Source organism: Chionomys nivalis, chromosome 6 (assembly GCF_950005125.1).
Source record: "Chionomys nivalis chromosome 6, mChiNiv1.1, whole genome shotgun sequence".
NCBI classification, from domain to species: domain Eukaryota; kingdom Metazoa; phylum Chordata; class Mammalia; order Rodentia; family Cricetidae; genus Chionomys; species Chionomys nivalis.
The window spans coordinates 6,792,759-6,819,238 of NC_080091.1; the positions used below are offsets into that span (position 1 = coordinate 6,792,759).

At 61.4% G+C, this 26,480-nt stretch overlaps 1 protein-coding gene across 3 annotated transcripts in view; it reads right to left on the bottom strand.

The window, feature by feature from the left end:
* Positions 1–24,716, bottom strand: part of LOC130875443 (nuclear factor 1 C-type) — a 29,716-nt gene extending 5,000 nt beyond the window's left edge. For 2 of the 3 annotated variants that reach the window (XM_057771232.1, XM_057771234.1), the window contains exons 1-6: positions 19,853–19,959; positions 13,781–14,312; positions 3,238–3,309; positions 1,859–1,933; positions 1,650–1,773; positions 992–1,116 (exon numbers count right to left, since the gene is read on the bottom strand). In XM_057771232.1, coding sequence (XP_057627215.1) covers positions 992–1,116; positions 1,650–1,773; positions 1,859–1,933; positions 3,238–3,309; positions 13,781–14,312; positions 19,853–19,882 — 958 coding nt within the window. In that variant the 5' untranslated portion in view covers positions 19,883–19,959. Of the gene's footprint in view, positions 1–991; positions 1,117–1,649; positions 1,774–1,858; positions 1,934–3,237; positions 3,310–13,780; positions 14,313–19,852; positions 19,960–24,622 lie in introns of those variants that run through there. The other variant, XM_057771233.1, reaches the window with a different exon arrangement.
* Between the last annotated feature and the right edge of the window lie 1,764 nt (positions 24,717–26,480).

The following is a 26,480-nucleotide window of genomic DNA, read 5'->3' on the forward strand; positions in this document are numbered from 1 at the left end:
TCCTCGGACGCTTTTCTTATTCCCTAGGGATGCTGGTCCTGACCACAGAGGTCAGGTACTTGTAACCTGTTCCAACTCATAGCAATCCTCCTGCCTCAGCCTCCCAAGTGCTGGGGTACCAGCTACGGTCTGCATCTGCTGTCACCACCCTGGGCTTGCCACCCCGTCGGAGTGGTGGTGGGGGACAGGCAGCATCCGAGAAGCAGGCTGGAGGGGATGACGTCAGAGTCTCAAGAATTAGCACCGTGGCCAAAGTGCCTCACAGCACCTTCCAGCGCGGGAGGGGCAGCATGCCCGCTTGGGCATGGGTAGCCCCAGCCCCCACTGTCCCCTCCAACCGCCCAGGTCAGACATCTTACCCAGGGTCCCCCCGGACGGTATCGGTTCACCTCCCTTCCTGTCTAGACTGTCCCCAATTACCGGCTCATTAAGGCCACTAAGCTGATTAGCACGGCATGTCTGTCCCCAGCCTCAGGACCTGCCAGCGCCAGGCCAGGTCCCCAGAGCCCCAGCCTGCTACCGGCCTCAGTTTCCCCGAGCTATACCCTGGCCTGGGGTAGTTCTGGGAAGGCAGCACCTCCGACACTATCAGAGACCAGAGACTGGCTGTGGTCACACCGGGGTCGTTTCTCTCCAATGCTTCTACAAGAGCCTTCAAGGGGGAAGAAGTCGGCAGGGACGCCCGGGAGGCAGGGATTCTGGCACCGGAATCAAAGAGCGGCGGGAACACGCTGTCTCGGGACCTGACTACAGACCGTTCGCTCACAACTCCCTCCCAGGAGGCCCTGCAACCCGGGCTGCTTTCTTTCTAATACATGGCACTTGCACAGCTCCCGCTAGAAAGCTAGTCTAGGCGAAAGTAATATACTGCCGGACTACAACTCCCAAGAGGCCCTGCATTTTTAGCCTAGCTCCTGCCCTGGGTGAGAGCGCAGAGCTCGCCGGGATTGGTAGTCCTAACTGCCTCTGCACCCACACAGCCAGGCCCTACCTCCTTCCATGTCCTCCGTCCAGTTGCGGTTGCTACTCGTGGGCGAGCTGGGCGAGGTGTAGTAGTCGCCGCCGGGGCTCGTGTCCACATCCTCCTCCATGGAGCCCGACTTGTGCCGCTTGCTCCTAAGCGAACGATCGAGGATGGGGGGGGGGGGGGGAGAGATGCAGGATGCAGGCTGGTTACCATGGAGATGGGGACTGGCTAGCTTCCGGTTTGTAGTGGGTGTTATCAGGAAACATCAAGGGAACTGCAGCCAGTCGACTGGTTGGGACTCCCCGAGGGAGGCAGAGGTGGACGCGACACCGGTCTTTGCACTAAAACCCAGGGCTAAGACTCGGTTTACAGATGGGGAAACAGAGGCACACCACGTGATCAGCTCAATGTCCCAAGATCTCTGGAAGAATTTGTCAGGCTTCAGGCTAGCCTTTGTAGCCTACCAGGGCTGGGCGACAGGGTACTGGAACTAGGCTTCTGAAGATGAGCCCACGTGTATAGGACAAATGATTACTCCGAGTGAACCTGGGTCTGCTGCAGGGGTGAAGGGGCTGAGAACCGTGGGCCTGCTGCAGGGGGGGCAGGGGGTGAGAACCTGGGCCTGCTGCAGGGGGGAAGGGGGCTGAGACGCCGATGCGCCAGCGGCGACCCTGGCACCTACCCACTGGAGGATGTGCTGGGGAGAGTCCTCCGCATGCCAGCTCCAGCCGGGTTCAGGTCGTAGGCCAGGTGGCCCTGCAGCTCTCCCAGCGAGAAGTTGGGTCCGGTTCCTGTCACTACAGGTGCTAGAGAGGACAGGAGAGGTCAGGGGGGCGTGCTCCTCACGCGACCCCCCTCCCGCGGAGACGGCCCCAGGACGGAGATACTCACTCCGGGAAACCTGGATCAGCTCCGTGACGCTGAACACACCAGATGTGACGAAGCTCTCCTGGAAGTCCGTGGTGTCTGGAACACACAGGGGTGAGAGGTCAGCAGCCACCTCCTTCCTCCATACCTGCAGCCAGGGTGATGCCCACGCCGCCCTGTGACAAGCCTCCGCCCCTGTCTGAGTCCTGAAGGTCATGTGACCCAGTTACTCGCACCCCACTCCTGGGCTGGGGTTACAGCTGCTTGGCTGTCACATGGATACTCGGGATTCGAACTCGGATCCCCATGATGGTGGCAAGTATGTTGCCTGCCGGGCCCTGTCTACACCACCTTGGCTTGCACACTCTGACGCAGCCACGGTAGAGTACCTGCAGCCACGAACTGCCTGACTGACACAGGGTGGGGGCGGGAGGAGCCTGTAGACTGGGACTGGGTCGGACGGAAGGTTCTGGACCTACAGGGTGGGCTTCGCTGCGGTGAGGGCAGGTACGGGCTAAGGCTACACCAACCACAGCGAGTACACACACTCACATCCCAGGCCAATGCCTGCCGCAGGAAGAACCCGAGCGGAGCAGTAGTGGGACCGGCCCCCAGGGGGCAGCACAGTCACACTCACTGAGCAGTGGCCATGTGGCTCAGGGCTGGCCCTGCGGTGTCCACGGGAAGTGGCCCGCCCAACCGTTTCCTGCTGACCCACATGGTGGCTGCAGCCTCCTGCTCCTCCCCCGGGAGTTTCCTGTTTGTACAGAGGCCACCGGGGTCCATGTCCGGAGGCAGGGGAGTCCCAAGGACTGGGATCCTCCCGGGACCCCACCCTCCTCCTCCTCCTGGCTGGAAGGGAAGAGGCAGAAAGAGGCTGGGGAGCTCCCGGGTCATGGACCTGGTCACGAGCCGTGGCATGGAGCAGCTGCCTAGCTCAGGCCTGTTCCTCTCCCTTCACGGAGGCTGCCACCATCGGTGCTTCTCTCTTTGCCTGCGCTCCCCCTCCACACCCTACTCCCAGGCACAATCTGTGATGGCAGCGAAAGACCCTGATGTAGGCCAAGTGCTGCCCAAAGACGAGGAAGATGGCAGTCCACGAGGAGGTGTTGGGGTCCGCAAAGGCCCCATGGGAGACAGCACTGCCCCTTTCACCCAGGCAGGGGCTCCACCCTGACCACGCCCCCAGCCCCTCCCTGGGGATTCTGGGCAGGGCTCCACCCTGACCACGCCCCCAGCCCCTCCCTGGGGATTCTGGGCAGGGCTCCAGCCTGACCACGCCCCCAGCCCCTCACTGGGGGATTCTAGGCTCCAGCTCTGCTGACTATTCACAGACACTCATTACTTAGCACAGGCTACCCTTGAAGCCATAATCCTCCTGCCTCAGCTTGCCAAGGACTCACCCAGGGTGATGGGCTTGCTGTCCTCCTGGTCGGAGCCCACTCCAGTCCGGGGGCTGCTGCTCTGTTCTGCATCTGCAAAGAGAAGAGAGGACAGCTTGTGACCTTGTGTTGGGGGCTGTGGACCCAGACCCTGAATTTTCTGTAAACAACTTGTTACGCTTGCAGTTGCTCTGAGCACGAGACCCTCCGGAGTTCCTGATGGCAGGGGAGTGGTTTCTGGTGGGTTTGGCAGGGGCGTGGCTACCCTGGAACACACTAAAGGGGGTGTTCTTGTTTCGAGGAGGACCTGCGTCTCTGCCTCTGTGTGTCAATCTACAGGTGTAGTACCATAGCACATGTAGTGGTACGGACCATACAACATTGCAGTGACTGATGCCAAGGTGTGAGAGATCTGGGGGTTCAGATCCTAGCTCTGCTACCTCTGTAGCCTCTGGGCTCCAGGCTGCCTCTCATGTCACAGATGAGGGAACTGGGGACACAGGTGGTCTTGGGGCCTCCAGTGTCACACGTTGCCCTGGCTACCAGTTCCTCCCCTGTACTTTCTTTCCATTTTATCTAGAGGTAATTCCCTCCCTGGTAGACTGGGGGCCTGCCAGGTGTTGAGCTCAGCTGACCGCTGAGGCCCGAGGGGGAGGGTACAGAGGGCGGAAGGTCAAGAGCTGGGCCTTACTTTCCCTGTGGCAGAGGGGATTAGCAGATCAGCCTGGCAGGAGGCTTTTGGGAAGGGTCCCAGCTCCAAGGCTTCAGCAGGTGGCCTCAGGAATGGGAAGGGAGGGAGGGAGGATTCTTCCTAAGGAAGCTCTGAGTCCCAAGGTCATCTCAGTCAGTGTGGGCCTGGAGGTCAGGGGTCATCCCCAAGATGGGCTGGTCCAGTTGCAGCATCTCTTGTAAAATTTTGGAGATGAACCACAGTGGGATGCATCCTGGGAAAGTGCTTTACCCCGACCACGCCCCCAGCCCCTCACTGGGGATTCTAGGCGGGGCTCCACCCTTCCACGCCCCCAGCCCCTCACAGGGGATTCTAGGTGGGGCTCCACCCCGACCACACCCCAGTAAGAAAGAGAACCATAGTTATGCTGTGTAAGAGGGAAAGTTGCGTTGGTTGGCAGGTGTGTTTTGCAGCATCACCTGCCAGCCCCTACTTCACTTCCTGTCCCACCTGTCCTCCTTTGCAGACCTGGATGTCACCTCCCTCAAGTTTCCCAGTTTGTACATAGACTGTGGGTGATGGGGCAGCCATCGCCCCAGAAGCAGGGACAGGGTGGGAAGGACACGGGAGACTCAGGATGGTTTCCCTGTGGTCTGACTCCTACAGTCTCCAGGAACGCTGGAGAGGGCCAGGGGAATGGCCGGCAGCGATGGACAGATGGACCTTTGCGAATATGCATGTCAGGAGGACATGTCCCACAGCTGTGACTCAACTGTCCTTTTTAAAGGTCTCAGGGGAGGGATGGTCACGTGACTACGCATCCCGCTCCTGCACAGGTCCCTAGAGGTGTAAAAATAGGGACTCAGTCCTGCACTGAGTTTCTCCCGTCTGGGAGCGAGGCCAAGCGCAGGGAGTACTAGGCGGCCGTGAGCAGGAGTCAGTCCTCCCTGCAGCCCCTGGGCTCCTCCCCCGAGCGGCACAGGCTCTGTCCTGCCCTGGACCTTCGCAGGGCAGCGGCCTCTCTCCGGTGCTCCCTTTTCCCAGCATGCCGTGTTCAGGCTCGGGAAGCCTGGAAATCCCCTTCCTCCTCCCACACACATCCGGTTCTGTTCCAACAAGCTCTGTCCGGGATTCGGGGCCCACCCACTGCTGGTTTCTGTGCGAGCCTGGCCTGGGAATGTGTGTCAGTTCATTCTGCACACATCTGACGCTTGCTGTAAACACAAGCCTTGTTCCAGCGGGTTCCTGGCCAATCGGCAGGAGTCACAGCAGGAAGACCAGAGGCTAGACTGAAGGTGGACTTCCCTGGTCCTGCCACAGGCGGACAAGGGCGGATGGTGCTTAAAACTCCCGCCTCTCCACTGTTACGTAAATAAAAGTGGGGACCAACCAGATGGCCACTGTGGACACGCGGGGAACCCTGGGGACGAGGAGGCGGCAACCGGGTGGGGTGACCTCCCGGGCTGGCCTGCTCTTTCCAGCTCCAGCCGGCCTGGGCCAGCGCCAACAGGTCCTCTCAGCCAAGTCCTCCGGAGAGTCCTCCCCACCCCACTGGGCCACTCTGGGCTGCCCTGGCTGCTGCCCTGGTTGGTGATGGAGCCCAAGGACCCCGAGGGGACATTGGGCTCGGTCACCTGGTGCATGTGGCCCAGGAGGCACATGCTGGTGACATCATCGACTGGGCGGCCATTTCCCTGGGCTTCCAGATGCTTCTGTGGCCTAGGCGGCCATTTTGTGGCTGGGGAGGGCCATCTGGTGGAGGCTGGGACACAGAGCCAACCCCTCCCCAAGTCGGGGTGACCAGGAAAAGGGACCCTGGTAGAGGGCATGGTGGACTCAGCAGCCTCCAGGGTTAAACTGTAGGTGCCAGGTTGGGACACAGGGCCAAGTGGCCACGGTGGGGGATGGGGTAGGGGACAGTGGTGGGGACAGGTGGTCGTGGTGGGGGTGGGACCAGGTGCAGGTGGTCCCGATGGGGCCAGGTGGTCACGGTGGGGGATGGGTCAGGTGGATGTGGTGGGAATGGGTCAGGTGCAGGTGGTCGTGGGGGATGGGTCAGGTGCAGGTGGTCATGGTGGGGATGGGTCAGGTGCAGGTGGTCATGGTGGGGATGGGTCAGGTGCAGGTGGTCGTGGGGGATGGGGCCAGGTGGTCATGGCCTGGGCCTCACCCCCAGTCTGGCAGTGACACACTGTGGCCTGTCACCCGGGTGGCTCCTGGGCTGTGAGATGTGAGGTTAAAAATACCAGACAGACCCTGGTCCTCTCCAAAGTCAAATGTGTCACCCGCCAGCCGGGAGGAGCTGAAAATAACCCATGTTTACACTCAGCGAATTCCTGGCTTCCCCGTCCCCCCCTCCACTTCCTAGCCAGTCCTAGGAATCCATCTGTGGCTGCAAGGGGGCCAGAGCCAGGCCACAGCCCTGAGGACACCCAAAGCCACCACAGGGGACTCCAAGGGTCCCTCTCCACCACCCCACAGGGTCACAGGTCAGAAGCCTGGACCAGGAGGTGGGAAGACGATCCTGTGCTGTGTGGCTCCAGGCCAGCTCCAGCATCTCTGAACTAGAAATAGACTCAAGATGATCCCTTTGCTACAGAGAAACCCTGTCTCGAAAAACCGGAAAAAAAAAAAAAAGAGACGATCCCTTCCTGTCTCTGTCATGGCTTCCCACAATGGAGGAAAGACACACGACACACGTCACCTCTCATGTTTAAACACACAGTCGGTGCACAGGAAGCACACGCCGCCGGCACTCAGCAGTGCCAGTGCTGGCTGCTGCTGTGTGAGTGGACACAGAACAGGGACAGAATAAACATTCCCAGGAGTGGGAACCTGAGGAAGGCTGGGGGCATCAGAGGCAGCAACCTACAGTGACCGGGAGGAAAATGGGTGTGGGGACAGAACAAGCCCCACCCACCCTGACAGGACGTAACAGCTGGGACCTGCATGGATGCTAAGCCACGCCCCCAGGCCCTCACTGGGATTCTGGGCGGGGTTCCACCATGACCACGCCCCCAGTCCTTCACTACGGGATTCTAGGCGGGGCTCCATTCTGACCACGCCCCCAGTCCCTCACTGGGGATTCTAGGTGGGCTCCACCCTGACCACGCCCCCAGCCCCTTATGGGAGGCTGGGGGAGTGGGGGCAGCTCTTCAGTCCAGGTGGGGAGGCTCGCTTGTCTTGGGTCCCACAACTCAGGCACAGGTCTATGGTGCCTGATGGGGGGTCCACACCTGGGGAATTCTGAATGACTCTTTTGTTGAGATCCTCTCTGGTTTTCCTTGGTCCTTTCCTTGGCTGTCAGAGATGCTGAGCTGCTGTAACCCCTTTAGCACCGGTGCCCACTTGCCAGAACCTTCCTGGTCCCCAGGCTCGTGGCCCACTCTCTGCAGAGACCACACACGGGGTTCAAATCCTGCCCCCATGATCCAGCCTGGTGCACCCTGGCTTCGAGTGTGAATCCTTTTCCTCTGTTTCCTGTCTTGTTAAGCACCAAGTTGGTATCAACTATTCTGGCCCCTGTGATGCTCATATACACTCTCCTAATGTACATACAGATAGGAAAAGTGAGGCATGACAGAGTCCCCTGGGGCTCACCGATAACCCCCAACCAGTCATCCCCAACAGCAGCCCATTGGGGGGTCCCTCCCCCTGTGCCCCCTCGCCACCTTCCTGGCGCCCTCAACTGCCGTGCACCCCCTTCGTCCCTCCGCTCCTTCCACAGGGGCTTCCTCTCTGCTCTGCGTATACAGGACCCGCGCCATAAATGCTGCCGTGGTGTGGTTTCCCTTCTTCATCCTGTCCCTAGAGTGCAACACACATGAGGTTGGTTATGGGGGACAGTGGCGACCCCCAAAGGCCAGAGCTCACATCAGAGGTCACCACAGGTGTCTCCTCAGTTGGGGTCCGCCTTGTCCTGCGCTCCCCCAGGCTGCGGCCCCAGGGACCTGTCCACTCAGCTGCACCCTCACCTCCACCCCGTTCTCATTCATGGACTGACAGTTCCTGGCACACTTAGGGGCTTCAGAGGCAGACTGGCGAGGCCCTGGCTGACTTACAGATGGGGAAACTGAGGCTGGGAGGGATGACTGCCATCAATGTGGAGGAGGGCTGGGGGCGGGAGTCTCGGAACACGGCCCCTTTAAGCCCCTCCCCCACGGCCGCCTCCTTATGTAATTGGGCCGTTGTCCTTGCATAACCCAGTTACATAAGGAACAGGCAGCTCCATCCGGCAGGGACCAGTCGGGGCGTCTGCACTGCAGACCTGGGCCACATCAGCAGCCCGGCTGCCGCAGGGGGTGCAATCCCAGGTCCCTGATTCCTCCCAGGGCTCCCACCTGCTGAACCCCCCTCTTGTCGGCTCCCACCTGCCGAACCCCCTCTCCCGTCGGCTCTCTCCTGGGGACCCCCTCCCGTCGGCTCTCTCCTGGGGACCCCCACTCCCTGCAGCACCCAGAAGTGACCAGTCCCTACTGGTTCACAGAAAGAGACCCTTTCTGTTCCCATTACTCTTGAAACCGACTCCCAGAGAGGGTTTGCGTGTAGCCCGGGGCTGCACAGCACTGACCTGACCGGCCACCCCTGGGCGCCTCCTCAGGGCACCATGACCCGCCCCCCTCCGTGCTCTGCACCTCTCTCAGCAGGGCCTGGTATACAGTAGGTAGTCAAAAAATGCAATCCTTGCCACATCTGGTGACCTTTTAGGCCTCTTCTACATTCCATAGACGGACTGCCCTCTGGCTCTCCTAGAGGGGAAACTGAGTCACAGAGGAAGTGAAACAGGGGGCCTGAACCACCCCCCCCAAGCTAAATCATCCGGAAGCAGCAGGTGTCCTATTACTGCACTGAATCTGGAGCTCCGCCCACCCCCCAAGTGTCTGGGGTGGGGCCTTGGCCACCCTGAGCCTCTGGGCGCCCATCTTGACGCTGGCCCTTTAAGGCGGTCTGCGGCTTGAGTCTGTCCCAGAGTGACCCCGGGGGAGGGTGTGGCCGGGAACAAGGGGCCCATTCAGCTCTGAGGGGGGGGGGGAGGGAGAGGAGGAGGGGGAGGAGGAGGAGGAGGGAAGGGAGAGCAGGGGGCGGGCCCTGGCGGGCAGACTGGGCATGAGGACAGATGGACACCTGGAGTCAGACGCCCTGCACCCCCGCCTCTGCACCCTCACTGCTGACCCCCAACCCCAAAACTTCCACGACCGAACCAGCTTTTAGGCCCGAGGGGCTGAGGTGCTTCTGGGAACTCCCTGGGAATCTGAGCTGTGGGTTCGAATCTTGCCTGCTGGGCTCCGTTCCCAGCCTCAGCCCTCAGGAGGGTTAAGTGTGATAACTGTCCTGTCTGTGGCAGTGTAGATAAGTCGGCGCTTAGCCAACTCCAACAGGGGCTCATGACCACACTCCTGCCTCAGCCTTCAGGGTGTAGACCTTGTGGGAAGTCCTGCCACCGATCTGCCCATCAACACTAAGCTGGGGGGGCTGTGGGTCCTCAGCATGCCAAAGCCCGCAGTTGCGGCTTAGCCCATTCAGGATGTTCCAGAACGTGCGGGGGCAGTGTTCTGTATGGTTCCCACCAGAGGATGGGACATCAGCGCTGGTCTAGGGGTCCCCCTCTGTGTGGCTGAGGCAGGGGACGAGGAATCTGAGCCATCCTCAGCCAAGTCGCACATTTGAGTCCAGCCTGGCTACATGCGACCCTGCCCGAAAACCCAAATGAGGCCAGATGGAGTTTTCGGGGCCTCAGTTTCCCCAACTTGTCATGACTCCCCATGTCCACAGACGGGTCCTGCCCATCCTCCTCAAAGCTCTACGCATGGGTAGGGCTGCGGGCAGCTGTGTAGGGGTCGGAGATGTCCCGATCCGCTCCCAGCCAACTGTGGAGGGCACGGTGCAGGGGACAAGGACTCGGAGCCCCAGGGTGACCTGCCCGACGCTGCCAGTATGCGCGGCGCCGCAGGCGCGATAGTATTTGACACCTTTCTTAGCAAGGAAGTGGCAGAGACCAGAGATGCTCCTCAGGTTTCCCCGGGGCTACACAGCATGCCGGGAGTAGCCCTTTCCTGCAGAGGCCCAGAGCAGTCCGGCCACCTGCCCAGGGATGCGCAGCGCCACCAAGGGGAGGATGGACGACCATGACTGCCCATCTGTCTCTGCCGTCCGCTGGGATCAGTGGCCACGACTAGGCCGCGGGGTCCCCCTTCCCCTTCCCCTCCGGACACCTGCGGCCTCACAGCCCCTGGGCCACCTTGCCTCTAATGGGGACATAGGGGTTCAAGAATCCGGAATGGAGTGAGCCCAGCCTGGGCATTTTAGATATAGTCTCATTCTGTAGCCCAGGCTGGCCCTGACCTCAGACCTCCACTGTCTCTACCCTGGGGAACACAGGACATGTGGATGGGCTGGTTGTTCGTTGATTTTTTTTTTCAGGAGTTTGTGTTCTTTAGGGTTGCAGCTCTGTCTCTTAGAAAGCCAGTGATAGCCGGGCGGTGGTGGCACACGCCTTTAATCCCAGCACTCGGGAGGCAGAGGCAGGCGGATCTCTGTGAGTTCGAGACCAGCCTGGTCTACAAGAGCTAGTTCCAGGACAGGCTCCAAAACCACAGAGAAACCCTGTCTCGAAAAAACAAAACAAAAAAAAAAAAAAAAAAAGAAAGCCAGTGACATGAAAGACACCACCTGTGCTTCAAAGACCCCCTCCCCTAAAGATGGGAAAGACTGGGCCAGTGAGGGGCAGGGGGCGTGGTCAGGGTGGAGCCCCGCCTACAATCCCCCAGTGAGAGGCAGGGGGCATGATCAGGGTGAAGCCCCGCCTAGATTCCCCAGTGAGGGGTGGGGGCGTGGTCAGGATGGAGCCCCGCCCAGAATCCCCCAGTGAGGGGGCTGGGGGCGTGGTCAGGATGGAGCCCCGCCTAGAATCCCCCAGTGAGAGGGGCTGGGGGTGTGGTCAGGGTGAAGCCCCGCCTAGAATCCCCCAGTGAGGAAGAGTGAGCCCTTCCAGGCCCTAGTTCCAACATTGGCAGCACGGCCCCCACCTCCTGGCACCCAAGGCGACCACACTCCCACTCTGGGTCCTGCTGGGGCCACCACGCTGTCCCTGTGGCTGTTGGCGGGAAGGGAGTCCGGCCATGGCGAGCACATGGGCACCATCTGGGTTGGCAGCTGCCGGCCTGGGCGGGCCTGGCACCCCTCCCCCCCTGGCACGGTGCCCGCCCGCGCTTCGGGTTTCGCGGGCTGCAGCGGGGGCAGGGCGGCCGGCTGGCAGCCACCTCTCCTTCGGCCCAGCTTTCCCAGACTCCTTCCCGAAAGCAGGCCAAGCCTGGGAGCCTGGGCTGCGTTCGCCCGCCACTGGCCTCCACCCCAGCACCCCAGTCTCCTCTATCTCCTTGGCTCCTGTGACCCCAGGATCTTTGCAGTCCCTGAGCACCCCTCCAGCCTGGTGTGCTCTCTCCAGACTTTGTCGGGCTCTCCACTTCCTCCACTAACCCACTTCTTCCTCTGACACAGGTCAGCCTTGAACTTAGCATGTAGCAGAGGCTAGACCTGACCTCCAGGGTTACGAGGACAGAACCCAGGGCCAGCCTGAGCCCCTCACTAATTTAAACTGTTGCACCCTCACTGTTCAGAGGTCTCACATCAAACCCCTGTGCCCCTCAAGAGCTCAATCCAAGCTTGCTACCCCCATGTTAAGCATCACAGGTAGTGACCCCCATCCTGGGGACCCCTGAGGCAGGAGGGGGACAAGGGCAGCCTCCTCCATCCCTCACTCCCCAACTGCTGGTTCAGAAGCCAGATGAGCTGGGCCGACCAGAGGAACTGGGGGACAGGGCTCAGGGTGGTGTCTCTCAGGGACCTCACGGGGACCTCAGTGATGGGCACAGCGACTCCATTTTTGGTGCCCGGGCTGGGGGTAGGGGCACTGGTGGCTCAGGCTAGGCTGTCTGGGATAGAGCTGGTCTCTGTTTTGACCCTCTGGCTTCTGCCTCCCTGGTCAGACATGGTGGCTGAGATGGGAACCGGGGCAGGAGGCCTGGCTGAGCTACAGAGCAACCTAAGACCTCCAGAAAAATGTCTGATGGATGGAGGTGGAGCTGCGAGTCAGGGTTTTGAAATACACTCACGATTTTCGCTTAGGGAAAAGTTTTTTGGGAAACAGGAACAGCCGGCAAAGGCAACGGCTTGAGGCAGTGATGGCCGCCCTGGTCTGGGATGGCTGCATCTTGATCCGGGTAGGTTTTGTTTTTTGTTTTGAAGGATTCCTGGCGACTCCCTTGGAGCCTATGTGTGAGCTTCCTCTTTTATAGATACAGACATTAAGTACAGACAGGATGAGTTGCCTGGGTCACACAGCCAACTGGCAACCGAGCTATAGGACTGGCCAACCTTGGCTGTCCCAGCCTCCAGGGACGCAGGTGGCTGACCAGGGTGACCCGTGGGAAGGCATCTCAGGGAGGCCCAGAGGCCTTGCCCGCCGCTGGGCAGAGGAGGAGGGTGGGGGAGGGAGACGCGGGGAAATGGTGCTGACGCAGCAGAAAGTGCCTTTGAAAATTTATCAGCACAGTTCCAAGGAGGCGGGGCGGGGGTGGGGGGTAACAATGGGGACTTGGATACCCTTGAGCCCAGGACCTCCAGGCCACACCCTGCCCCTGCCCACGGTGGTCACCCACAGCCTCTGACCCACTGGTCCACACAGCTGGGGGCTGGCGGGAGGTGGGGGCGGGACTGGGCCAGAAGCTAAGGTCACCTGCAGCCAGACTCAAGGTCAGGGCTGGGAGAGGCCCCACTGGCTCTACTCTGTGTGACACTGGGGACCCCCAACTGGTGGGGGAAACTGAGGTACAGAGAAGAGGTGGATCCACGCAGCCAGGAGTGACCCACCCGGCCCAGGGCTGTCCTCTCTGATGGGCTATCACCGGGCAACCTGCCTGGGTGCTGGCTGGGTTCTTGGAACCCTGGTGCGCAGATGACACACGTGGCTGACTCTCAGATGGAGCACGGGCCTTTGTCCACCTCACAGCGATCCCCCTGCCTCTGCCTGAGTCCTGCCAGACTACCCCATGGACTTGGCTCCCTGGAACTCCTATTCAGCAGAAGTCGGAAGTGGGCGGAGCCATGGTCGGCCCCGCCCACGTGAAAGGCACCTCCCATTCAGCAGCAGTCTGAAGTAAGAAGGGGCATGGTTACGCGCTTGCCCACAAGTAGGGCCACATCCCCTGGCCTGGGTCCTTAACTTCCAGCTCCTATTCAAAGCAGATCCATAGCCTGGCCCCACCCCCTTCCCAGCTCCAGGTCAGCATTGCTCAGATCCAGGCCAATCAGGTCTGTGGACACCATGGTCACAGCCCCACATTCCACAGGCGCCAAGGCCCAGTCAGGTGGAGGCTAGCCCTCTCTCGTGGCTGCTCCTTCCTGTGGTTCCACACGTGACGCTGGCCCTCCTCCCCCAGGCCTGAGCAGGGCTGTGCTCGCTGAGCTCCACTTGGAAGGACGACAGGCATTCACGGTGCTGATCCTTGACGGCCCTGACTGACCCTGCCCCAGCGCATGGACCTATCCCTCAGTGCCCACGGGCCCGCTCCTGACCATGTCCCTAAACATGACCTTGTTGTGACAATGATCCTGAACCTGACCACGACACTGGCCACGCCATGGCTCAGCTCCTAACTGCGATCACGACCACATTACGATGTCCCTGACTGACAATGATCATGGCCACACCACGGCCCAGCTCTTGATGATGACCCTGAATATGGTCCCACCCCTGACCATGGCCGTGGCCCAGCTCCTTTGACTCTGACCACGCCTTTGACCAGACTACGCCCCGTCACGGCTAAGTCCCTGTCACGGCCAAACCCGGCTCCCGCCCCCATGCCCCCATGCCCCACGTGTGCCCCCCACACTTACCACGCTCACGCACGAAGTATGCCAGGTACAGGTCCAGCTCCTTGACGGCCACGCCGATGTGGTGTGGCTGCACGCACAGCACCGGGTGCGCGCACGCGGCCGCCTTTACCAGCCGCTCGCCGTCCGTGCTTTCCAGCGGGATGCCTTTGAACAGGATGACCATGACCAGGTCCAGGCGCCACACCTTGTCAGCCTGGCGCAGGCAGTCAATGCGCCGCATCTTGCCCTTCTGGTCAGGGTTGGACAGCACGCAGCCTGGTGCCTTTTTGCCGGTCACAGCCAGCACGAAGTCTTCGCGGCACTCGGGCCGGATGTCCTTGCGCAGCTTGGCCAGCAGCCGGGACGCCCACTTCTGCTTCACCTCGGCCTTCTCGCCCAGGAGCTCGTCCTTCACCGCGCGCTCCTCGTCCTTGGACATGCGCTTCTCGTGCTTCTTGAAGTACTTGCGCTTCCGCGCCTGCAGGTTGAACCACGTGTAGGCGAAGGCGCGCACGTGCGGCAACAGCGCCTCGATGAACGGGTGGAACTCATCCTGCGGAAAGGCGGGATAACTGAGGCCGGGTACACTCGGAGCCACTGCCCAGGTGGGGAAACTGAGGCCCAGACTGTCCCACCACAGATGGAGGGGGGGTCTAGAGATGAAGCCCTAGACAGGCAACCAGAGCTCCCAGTAAACGACGGAGCTGGGACACCGGGGATACTCATGTCCCCTATGGGAAGATGAGGTTCTGGGAAGAGAACTGTCCAAGATTGAGGCCAGTGCCTTGATGTGTGCCAGGGAAATGCGACAGCACAGGTGGCTTACAATAAAGCTTTATTGACACAAAGTGTCCCCAAATGCCAGCCACAGGGGTCCCCAGCTGCACAGGAGCGCCCAAACCATGCGGGAGCCGCAGGTCCGGGTGTGTCCCCAATGAGATGGGGGGGGGGCTCAGACTTCCTCTGCCACCCTGGGAGCAGCACGGGGTGTCTTTCCCTGAATGGGAGGGGTCATCCTGAGGCTGGCAGTGTCCACCAGGAAAAACCGAGAGGACCCTCAGTGTTACAGGGGATGTGAGGGAAGATAAAATTCTGTCTCTCTGCTGGGGGGATAGCGACATCTGGGACGGGAGCCACATAATCACGTGGAGGGGAGCACCCCCAGAGCTCCGCTACCTGTGGCATGATGGGGAAACTGAGGCTCAGACCTTGCCAAGATCCGCCTGAGGTCCCCACTGGCCTCAAGTAGACAGGCCACAGGTGGCTGGTCTGTTTCTTCTGATGACAGTTCTGAATCAGGAGGTCTCCTCTGGAACCCCCAGTTCATTGAGCAGGCTCACCCCCCCCCAAGACCACATCTGCCCCGCACCCCAGAGCCAGGATGCCAAATGCCACCTATTACCAAACCTCTGAAAATAGCGGGTGTGACAGAGGAGGCCAGGCCGGGCCACCCCGTCCCCCAGGCCAATGTCCTGTGAGGTGTGAGTCACTGAACAGCTGTGGCCTGGACCTCGGGGGGGGTGCTCCTGCCCTCCCCCATGCTGGCTGCGAGTCTGGGGAGAAGATGGGGGACTGGGCTAGGCTCATGGAGCCTCTTCGTGGGTCAGGATGGTAACTGACCTGTGAAATCAGAGACAGGCAGGAACCAGGTCACACAGACCTCAGCGGGGGTGGAGGGGCTTGGGCGGCAGCGTGGGGGCCAGTGGGTACAGTAACTGGGTGGGTGGAGGCCAGTGGGGGCTTTGCGACCCAGATCCAATCCACCCTGAGCACCCCTGTCACCGGGTCCCATTTGTTTCTGCCCTCTAGGCTCCACCCAGGGGAGGCCACGGTGGGCACCCACAGCACAGTCACTGTGGCCCCGGCTGGTCAGCAAGGTAGGAGGGTAAACAGCAGTGACTGGGTCACAGACCTGCTGGTCATGCTCCCTGTCCTTGCTGGCCAGGCAGGCCCAGCTCTCTGTCCCACGAGACCAGCCAAAGCCAGGACACCTGCACAAGAGCCCGGCGATGCCTCCACAGTCCCGACGCCCTGTCCCCAGTGCCCCCTTCATGCGGCTTTTCTCTCGAGCTTCAATGTGGCCACCCTCGTTCCCAGCCAAGGAGGGTGTCAGACAAGACCGCTCCCACGACCGGGCCCCTGCACTGACTCCCACCCTCCCCTCTGAATTGGGGGGTCCAGGGCCATCTGAACCCACAGTCCTCCTCACACAAGTGACCACGCAGCTCCGAGAACCTGCCATGTCTACCCCCACACTCCAGATTCCTGATCTGCACTCAGAGCGTGGGGCCTGTGGCAAGCTCTCACCAAGCCCCCAGGGGACTCTCTGCCAGCCTGGTACGGCGAGGGCTCAGCCAGTGCAGAGGTCCTGCGTGGAGCATTGGTTGTAGAGGAGTGGGGAAGACAGGGAGGGCTATGCCCCGTCCCCACGCTCACACAGCTCCCTGTGGATCCTCTACTCGGTCTGAAGTCACAAACTCATGATAATCCCCCTGCCTCAGACTCCTGAGTACCAAAGTCACAGGTGCGTGCCACCATACCTGGTGAATCTTATATTACCTGCCTTCTTCCAATTCACCCCACACAGGCACCCTAACTTATCAAACCCTGCAGCTGCCAGGGGCTGGTCAGACTTAAGACTGAGTTGTGAGTGTATATGTGTGTGTGGGGGGTTGCCAGTGTGGAAGCACCGGGACCAGAGTTCAAATTCTGCCTATGGGTGACCTCTGACCTCCACATGTGCCCTAACATTTGGGGGTCACCACTGTGTGCCTTCACTCACCTCAAGTCTGTGTCACTTAACTGACAGGGTGAAGGGAAGCTATGAAATGCCTACCGGCCAAGCCACGGGCCTGGGCAGCAGCATTTATTAGGTGCTTACTGTATACCTAGCTCTGGACGATGGGTGTGGCTGTCTGCAGGGGACACTATCCTGTCTCCCCTGTTCTGTGTGAGATGACACACTAACAGCCATTTACTAAGCAATGAACGTTTATAGAATGCCTACTGTGTGCCTTCACCTATGCTTGATAGCACTTATTGAGCTCCTACTGTGTGTCATGCCCTAGTACATAAGAAATACCCCCTCCAAAAAAAACTGAGGCCATATGTCACCGGGATTCTGGGCTGATGTGAGGGGCTCCCATTCCTGCATTTCTGGGGATACGGGGATGGGGGTAAATCATCTGACCGGTGGCGGCGGGTCCCTGTGTACCCGGGAGGAGGGGGGCTGCACGGAGTTCTGCGGGAGGGGACAGGAAGGAGCGGGAGGCTCCCGTGTCTGGTGCAGGGCGGCAGGAAGAGCCGGAGAGGGAGCAGCGACTGCAGCGGGAGAGGCCAGAACGCTGACTCGCCAGAATCCAGCACCCTGATTTACAGGCCTCGGCCCAGGCAGAGGCACCTTCTCTGCAGCGAGGAGGGGGCGGCGGGGACGGGGACGGCGCTATCGCCGGAGTCCACTCGGGGACACACTGGAACCGAGCCCATGCCGTGCTGTACCGGGCCGGTTTTCAACCTCTCTGACGCCCCCAACCCCCTCTGGGACGGAACCCTGATTGTCAGGTGCCGTGTGCTGCCTCAGTTTCCCCACTGCCAGGATGGCAGCAGAGAGAGCGAAGCCATGAGGAGGGAATGAATGAAGGAGGGAGGTGGCCTCAGCCCAGGCCCAGGGAATCCTCAACCTCAGCCAACAGGGATTTGGCCCCAAACCCGGAATAACTAACGTGGGGAGGGAGGGCGGGAGGGAGGGAGGGAGGAGGAGGGGGAGGCCGCCTCAGCTCGGGATTCATGGAAGTAACGGCTGATTCCTCCAGAGAGTAAAAGTGAAAAGGGGCCTGAGTCACTGCCCAGAGTGACAGGCGGGACAGGGGACCCACGGGGGCTCCCAGAATCCTCCCGGGCACCTGGTAGCCCTGGCACCAGGGCTGACATCAGGGCCAACCCCGCCCCGGGTCAGGATCCCGGTAGGATCCGGTTAGATCAGAAAGGAGTTATTTCAGGCTGAACCCTGGCTTAAAATTAGCCGATTCAGAGGGCTGAGTGAGGAGAGACAGAGACATAGACAGGGAGACACAGAGAGGCAGAGACAGGTCAAGGCAGACACGGAGAGTGGTGTGTGGGGGAAGGGCCGCGAGACAGGGGGCTCGGGGGACTGCAGCATTGCTTCTGGGGTCCTTCTGAGACTGGGCTTGGGTGGAGAGGGAGAGGCCACACTTGGGGCTCAGGGGACTCTGGGAAGTCCCAGTGTCCCCCCAGAGTAGGAGAGTAGTGAGTGAGATCATAGGGCTGGGGGACCCCAAACCCAAAGCAGCCTGGGATACCCTCCATCTTGTTCTGCCTCTGTCCTCTCCTCTCTCGCCTGCTACCCGAGGCTGCCCCTCCACCCCTGTCCAACCCACACCCTCCTACAAGGGAAACTGAGGCCAAGGCCACACTGCAAGTTCCCTGGGCAGGAGCCAGCACTGGGGTTGCCCCCACCCCCAGCTCCCAGCAGCAACCTGGACACAGGCCGGACTCCAGAAGGCCAGGATGGGGAATTCCACGTGCCCAGGCGGCCTTCCAGCCAGCCACGTCTACCTCAGGCTTCTCAGCCACCAAGCCCAACGGTCAACACAGAGACCTCAGAGTCTGCCCGGGGACACACAGCAATCCCATCCCAACTGTCGGTCTGGCCAGCAACCAAGTGATGCCTGCCCTAGGCTGTAGGGGTGCCCCCTCCCCAAATCTGGCTTGAAATAGAAGCTGAGGTCTGCGGAGGGGCAGGCATTTAACCAAGGTCACCAGGGAACCCTAGGTAGGGCAGGCTGGGGTTCCCTCAATCCAGGGGCCTCCCCTGGGGACTGAAGAACTCTACCTGCCAAGTAGAACCTGGCAGGAACAGGGGACCCCAGAGAACTTGTTCTTGAAACCATCCACCTGGGCCTTCCCTGGCGAAAACAACCGAGTCCCCTACAAACTTCTCAGGACACTGGACAATCACAAACCTCCAGCATCGCACTTAACAGTTTGGAGATCTCTCTCTCTCTCTCTCTCTCTCTCTCTCTCTCTCTCTCTCTCTCTCTCTCTCTCTCTCGGGGAGGCCCCGGAGTCATACAGAAAAAAAAAATCAGAAGAGGGCTGTAGAGTCGGAAAAGGAAGAAGGCCTGGGATCCCAGAGGGGACAGAGACAGGGGGCTCCTTGGAGGGGTCTCTGGCAGGATGGATATGCCCCCTCCTCCCATCCCCTCAGATGCTGGAACCCAGACAGAGGGGAGCAGTGGGGCAGGTGCTGGCCTGGTCACCTAGTCCGCAGCCCACAGTGTGGGCCAGTCCCCTGCCTCTACCTCCTCCTCCTCCTCCTCCTCCAGCCCCAGCCTCTGCTCCTCCCGCCAGCCGCCTGGTAGCGACTGCTCAGCTCAATAATTCAAGAATCAATGCAGAGCTGGGGGAGCTGAGCCAGGGAAGGGGGGACCCGCGACGGACACTGGCAAGGCCGCCCCTCCCCCCCGCGCGCCAACTTCGTGTGCCCCTCCCCCCCGCGCGCGCACGTGGGCCTGAAATGGAGGGGGCCACGGCCAGTTGGGGGGGGCCACCTGGGAAACTGGGGACCCGCGAACAACAGCCGGGGTCCCGTTCCCGCACAGTCACTGAACCCATGGGTACAGCATGGAACCCTAAGATCTGTCCCACGGGTGGGAGGGGGCTTTCTGCAGATACCCACTTAGTTTCTCCATCTGGAGAGGACCCCAGGCTTCCTGGGGGCAAAGGGTGAGGGCTGTGGGGAGGACGCCAGCTCCCCCACACATCCAGCCAGGAGGGGAAGGATGGGAGAGTCCCAAGAACAGTTAGGGAATTCAAATCAAAGTGGGGGTCCAGAATACGAGGTTTCAAGTGCACATCCAAGCTTAATGGGGAGGGGATCCCCTATATCAAGAGCTGCCCGCACCCCAGGTCCATGCCAGGAACATCCTGGCCTGGAAGGGGGTGGGTAAGGAAGACGCGCGCGCCTTTTTTTTTTCCCACCCCCGCTGCGGAGGGGAGGTTCCAGTCTGCAAAATTGCGGTTCCAGGAGGAGCCGGGGTGCGGGCAGGGGCCGAGCGGGCGCGGGGTGCGTACCTGGGTCAGGCAGAGCGGGGAGGAATACATCCCGGGGCGCTGGCACCGGAGGCGCAGAGGCCGAGCGGCCGCCGAACTTACTGAGTCATTTTTGCAGCCGCTCCTCCCGCTCCTCCCTCCGCCGTCCTCTCCGCCCCGCGCCGCCTCCCGCCCGCCCCCGCTCCCTCTCAGTCGCCCGCATCCAACTTTCAAAGAAATCGCCGACAGCAAACAAACAAACTGTAGCCTGCGGACCCCCTAGTCCTGTCCCCCCAAATCTGTGCATCTGCGCTCGGGTTGTAAGGACACAGCAACCGGGTTCAGGGCAAGATGGGGTTGAATCCCGGCTCCCCCCGAACCTGTGCCTCCGTATGCCCCCTGCACTCCATCTGCCTCCCACACCCGACCTGTGCCCCAGCTGCCCCCTACACCCCACCTATGCCCCAGCTGCCCCCTACACCCCACCTATGCCCCAGCTGCCCCCTACACCCCACCTATGCCCCAGCTGCCCCCTATGCCCCACCCATGCCCCAGATGCCCCCACGCCCCACCTGTGCCCAGCTGCCCCCCATACTCCACCTGTGCCCCAGCTGCCTCCCATACCCCTGTGGCCCAGATGCCCCCTAAACCCCACCTGTGCCCCATACCCCAGCTGCCCCCTACACCCCACCTGTGCCCTAGCTGCCCCCTATGCCCCACCTGTGCCCCAGCTGCCTCCCATACCCCTGTGCCCCAACTGCCCCCTACACCCCACCTGTGCCCCAGATGCCCCCTATGCCCCACCTGTGCCCCAGCTGCCCCCCACATCCCACCCATACTCCAGCTGCTCCCCAAACCCCACCTGTGCCCCAGCTGCCTCCCATACCCCTGTGCCCCAGATGCCCCCTACACCCCACCTGTGCCCCAGCTGCCCCCTACACCCCACCTGTGCCCCAGATGCCCCCTATGCCCCACCTGTGCCCCAGCTGCCCCCTACACCCCACCTGTGCCCCAGCTGCCCCCTACACCCCACCTGTGCCCCAGATGCCCCCTATGCCCCACCTGTGCCCCAGATGCCCCCTACGCCCCACCTGTGCCCCAGCTGCCCCCTACACCCCACCTGTGCCCCAGCTGCCCCCTACACCCCACCTGTGCCCCAGATGCCCCCTATGCCCCACCTGTGCCCCAGCTGCCCCCTACACCCCACCTGTGCCCCAGATGCCTCCTACACCCCACCTGTGCCCCAGCTGCCCCCTACACCCCACCTGTGCCCCAGATGCCCCCTATGCCCCACCTGTGCCCCAGCTGCCCCCTACACCCCACCTGTGCCCCAGATGCCTCCTACACCCCACCTGTGCCCCAGCTGCCCCCTACACCCCACCTGTGCCCCAGCTGCCCCCTACACCCCACCTGTGCCCCAGATGCCCCCTACACCCCACCTGTGCCCCCCACTGCCCCATACTGCACTTGTGTCCCCAAGCCAGCCAGTGACAGCCGGGAAGAGGGGAGCAGGGTGGGGGTCTCCCCTTAAACGGCTAGCAAGTGGCCTGGAGGTAGTTGGGGGTCCCCAGGGAAGGTGCCCTGCAGGACCCCAGGCTAGACGCTGAAACTATTGCTTGCTAAAGGGCAAGTGGCATAACCTGGGCCACCTGGGCTCCCAGCAGCCAGGCCCCAAGCTTAGCTTAGTGTCTATGTTGCCCATTTCTTTTTTCTTTTTTGAGACAGGGTTTCTCTGTAAACAGGATTTCTTTGGAGCCTGTCCTGGAACTAGCTCTTGTAGATCAGGCTGGTCTTGAACTCACAGAGATCCAACTGCCTCTGCCTCTGCCTCCTGAGTACTGGGATTAAAGGTGTGCACCACCACCGCCTGTCTAAGGCTGCCCATTTCATATATGGGGAAATTGAGGCACAAGGAAGTCCCACTCCAATTTCACATTTTTCCCTCCAGTATTTCTACTTCCAAGACAGAGTCTCATGTAGCCCAGGCTAGCCTTGAACTCACTCTGTAGCTGACCCTCCTGGGATGCCCAGCCAGAGGCCACCTTTCCGAAGGAGACATTTGGCCAAGCCAGGCCCCTGCGTCCACAGCGCTTTTACAAGACCGGGACATTCTCAGCCATTTCTCTTCCAGGACCCAAGGGCTAGGGATGCAGCAGGCGCAGGCTCAGCATGACTGGAGACCGGCAGGGGGACCCTAAGAAGAGGCTTTGAGCCCTTATCAATGTCACACCAAGGAAACTGAGACCCAAAGAAGGAAGCCACTGGCTGGGATGGCAGTTCCCAGGAATGTTGGGGACAGAGCGGGTCACCTGGTCACCGTGACCCCAACAACAGCCAACACATGAGGGGCACCCACAAACACCGGCCAACCCATCACAGAGAGTGGATGGATGTAAAAGCCTGGGCTTGAGTGAGCTCATCCTGGGCACCTCCCCATACGGGGGACTGCACACAGTAGGTTCAACACACATGCAGTGTGGGGGTGTGGCTCCGTCCCGAGGGTGGCTAACGCCCTGGGCTGTGGAGACAACCTGCAGTGAGGGGGCAGTATGCCGAGGGCGTGGCGGGCAGCTCAGGTGGACACTAGACTGTACCTCCATAGTGCATGACTCATTTGTTAAAAACAAAAAGTGAGGTGACCAGAGAGACAGCCTAGCAGCAAGAGCTGCTCTCCTAGGGCCCACGTGGAAGTCAGTCCGGTTCTAGGACACCCCGCGTCCCTCCTGGCCTCTACTGCACAAGAATAGAAATAGAAACTAAATATAAAAATTAAGCCAGGCGGTGGTGGCACACACCTTCAATCCCAACACTCAGGTGGTAGAGGCAGGCGGATCTTTTTGGGTTCTAGGCTAGCCTGGTCTACACATTCTGATGCTATCTTAGAAAAAAAATACATTTGTTGTTGTTCCTAACAGAGGCACTGAGAGGGGGTGACCACCAATGTGAACCTTAACAGCAAGCTGGGTGGGTATGGGGGCGCACACCTTTAATTCCCCTCAGGAGACAGAAGCAGACAGTTCTCTGTGAGTTCAAGGCCAGCCTGGTTTACATAGTGAATTTCCAGCTCAGACAGAGCTACATAATGAGACCTTGTCTGAAAATACAAAAAATTAAAAGAAAAAAAAAGCAATAAATGAAAGAACCTTAACACCAACAACTGAACAGGGGCAAACATTCCATAGCCCACTCAGGTGACAACCTGGAATAGCTGGGGAAGGTGGTTGTTCTCTGGAGACGCCTCCAAGGGCCACCCGGGTAGGTCGCCAACTCAGCCCTGTGGAGTTTGGGACAGGGTGTTTCAGACTCCCTGACTTCCAAGCGCTCCAAGCGGCAGTGACAAGTCCCAGGGCAGCCCCCCTGTTTGAGACCCACAGCTGCAGACCGGCCTTAGAACTCAACCCCAAAGAGGAGTTTCACTTTCTTTTTGTGTTGGGTTTTCTCAGACAGGGTCACTTGTAGCCCAGGCCGGCCTTGAGCTCCTCCGGATCTGCTGCCTACGCCTGAGAGCCGCCAGGAAGACAGGCAGCTTTAAAAGAATACATGTCTGCCCGGATCCTTTATAAAGGACCGACTGTGTGACTTGCACAATGGCTACAACTGGGCTCTGAGCAGAAGAGGGAGGTGAATGGGGACCCTCCAGGGACAGCAGACTATGCCTGTGGATGTTTCTGTAGCATTCCGGTTCTTCCAGGGCCAACCCCAGGCCTTCTGCGGACTAGGCCAGTGGTCACGCCCCCAGACCCCCCCTGGAGATTCTAGGCGGGGCTCCACCCGACCACGCCCCCAGACCCCCCGGGGATTCTAGGCGGGGCTCCACCCCGACCACGCCCCCAGACTCCAACTGGGAATTCTAGGCGGGGCTCCACCCGACCACGCCCCTCATTGGGATTCTAGGCGGGGCTCCATCACTGACCACGCCCCTCGCTGGGGGATTCTGTGTTGGGGCTCCATTGTGACCACGCCCCGAGCTTTCCCCAAAACAAAGTTTCGAGAATGAACTAAAGTTCCCAGAGTGCTTCTCTCTTTGCCCACCCTCCACCCTCCGAGGTGTCACTACCGGGGGACACCACACTGCAGCGGCACAGGGGCCATCCAGCCAGGCCTGTGCCAGGCTCCCACGACAGACAGGGCGGTGACAGGGCTGGGGGTCCCCAGGAGAGCCTTTCCCGGGTTGCAGATGAGAAACCGAGGCTGCGGGGCGGGGACCCGTGTGTGCGCTCCCGCCCGTCTGCGCCGCGGTGCGAGCCCCGGGGGCGGCGACTGCCGGCTCGGCCCTCGGCCGCGCGGATCTATATTTAGAAGATGCTAGGAGCCGCGAAAATGCGCGGGGATTCCCCTCCCGAGCAGCCAAGGACGCGGCTGCGGCGCCCCGACCGCCGCGGAGCCTCCTCCCGCGCGCACGCGCACCCGCGCCGCCCGCCGAACGGCGGCCTCCAGAGCGCGGAGCCGGGGCTGCGGCGGCGGCGGTGGGCGGGGCGACCGGGGCAGCGGCCATTTTCCGCTAAGCTGCGCGCGCCGCCGCCGAGAGCCCCGGACGCGGGTGGGGACGGGCTGGGGGGACGGGAGGACGAGGGGCGCGCGGCAGAGCCGCTCGCGCACCCCCGCCGTCCGCACCGGGGACCCTCGCCGCGCTCGGGGGCCCCTGGGCGCCCGGACCCGGCTCCGCCCCCGAGGGAGGGAGGGCGGGAGGAAGACGCGGACCGTCCTTCTCCCTCCTCTTCCCAGAAACCGCAGCCCCCCCACGCCCGACCCCACGCGCGGCGCCCCAGGAAAGTCCCCCCGCGCGGAGTGGGAGCGGGGGCGGAGACGTACCATGGCGCGGTGCGGCGAGGCGACGGCCGGCGGGGAGGCGCGTGGGGAGGTGCGTGGGGAGGCGCGTGGGGAGCCGCCCGCCCCGCCCGCGGACCCTCCCCCGGCCCGCCCCCCGCCGCCTCTCCCCCCCACAGCCGGGGCTCCGGTCGGTCCTCGGCTGCAGACCGAGGCTGCCACTGCTCCGGCGTCCGCGCCTGCATCCCCAGCCGCCAGTCCGCCTCCCGCGGGCGGGCGGGCGCGCGCGCGCGCGCTCGTGCACACTCGCGGTCGCGGACACGCGTGCAGGCGACACCGACCAGAGCCTCCGGGCTGTGGAGGGGAGTGACAGGTGCCAGGGCTGCAGGCTCAGCTCCGGCCAGGCGGCCCCCGCCCCCGGGGATCGGAGTGCCGCGTACCTCGCCTCGCCGCAGCGCCTCCCCGAGCATCCGCCGCCGCCGCTCGCCCGGGCCCCGGGTTGCGGGCAGAAGCCTGACCTAGAAGTTGCACCTGCTCAGGGCTTTTGACACGCGTTACCTTCCCTCATCCCTTCCCCAGGGAGGTTCCCGCTACTCCCGGCCTACTTCCCACTCCAAGCCCGCTCTCCCGTGCAGCGGAGTCCCTGGGGCTCAGAGAGGGCGGTTCCCCTCCCTGAGGTGGAACAGCATGGAGAAGCCAGCAGCGCACCACCGGCACTGCCATCTCTAGGGCTCGGTGGTGGTGTCTGATGGGGAGGACGGGGGCGGGGCACTTCTCCACCGGATGGCTAGGAGCCGCCCCCTTCTCTTTTCACCTCTAATCCTGTTTGACTAATCCCAGTCTGATCCCCAATCTCTGGACAGAGGCCAGAGCAGAGGAGAGGGCATGGAGGAGCAGCCAGGCAGGGATGAGGCTGGAGGCAGGAGGATGGCAAGCTCAAGACCAGCAGCAGGGTGCGTGGTCAGGAAGGGTGAAGATGCTTGAATCAAAACAAGGTTGGGGGCGTGGTCAGGAAGAAGCCACTGCATAGAATCCCCCAGTGAGGGACTGGGGCGTGGTCAGGGGCGTGGTCATGACGGAGCCCCGCCTAGAATCCCTCCAGTGAGGGGGTGAGTAGGGGCGTGGCCAGGTGGGGCACACCCCCAGCATAGAATGGCCCAGAGAGGGCCAAGCATTGGCTCAATCCCCCCCCCCAACGCCAAGTAAAGCCAGAGGGTCAGGAGTTCAAGGTCAACCTTGGCTACAGAGTGAGTCCTAGGCCAAGGTAGATTCTACAGAGCTTTAATCCCAGCAGGCACAGACAGGGTGGGGTGCCCGGAGCAGAGGGCAGCCGGGTGCGGGACATCTCCCCATTCGCAGGCAAACAAGTCGGGGTACAACCGTGGGGCGCCGCCACCCACTGTGGAGGGTGCTGTGCTCTACAGTCCCGGGTGATAGCCTAGCCTCAGCCTGCACCTCTGTACACGGGGGCCGGTGGGGTAACTGTGTCCGCAGAGCACATTTGCTTCTTCGCTGTTAAGCCCTTTTTAGATATTTCATTTTTATTTGTGTATTTGTTTTTGTGAGACAGGGTCTCTCTCTGTGTAGCCTGGCTGTCCTGGAACTCGCTCTGTAGACCAGGCTGGCCTTGAACGCACAGAGATCCGCCTGTCTCTGCTCCTGAATGCTGGGATTAAAGGAGTGTGCCACCACTGCCACCAGACTGTATGTATTTATTAAAGGTAGGGTCTCATGTAGTCCAGGATAGCCATAAGACCACACATTTAATTCCATGGGTAGCTAAGGATGACCCTGAATTCCCAACCCTCCTGTCTCCACCCCCTGAGCACTGGGGTGACAGGCCTGAGCCACCAGGTCTTTCAAATACCAACTCATTTGGGCACCGAGATGCCTTCTCCATGAT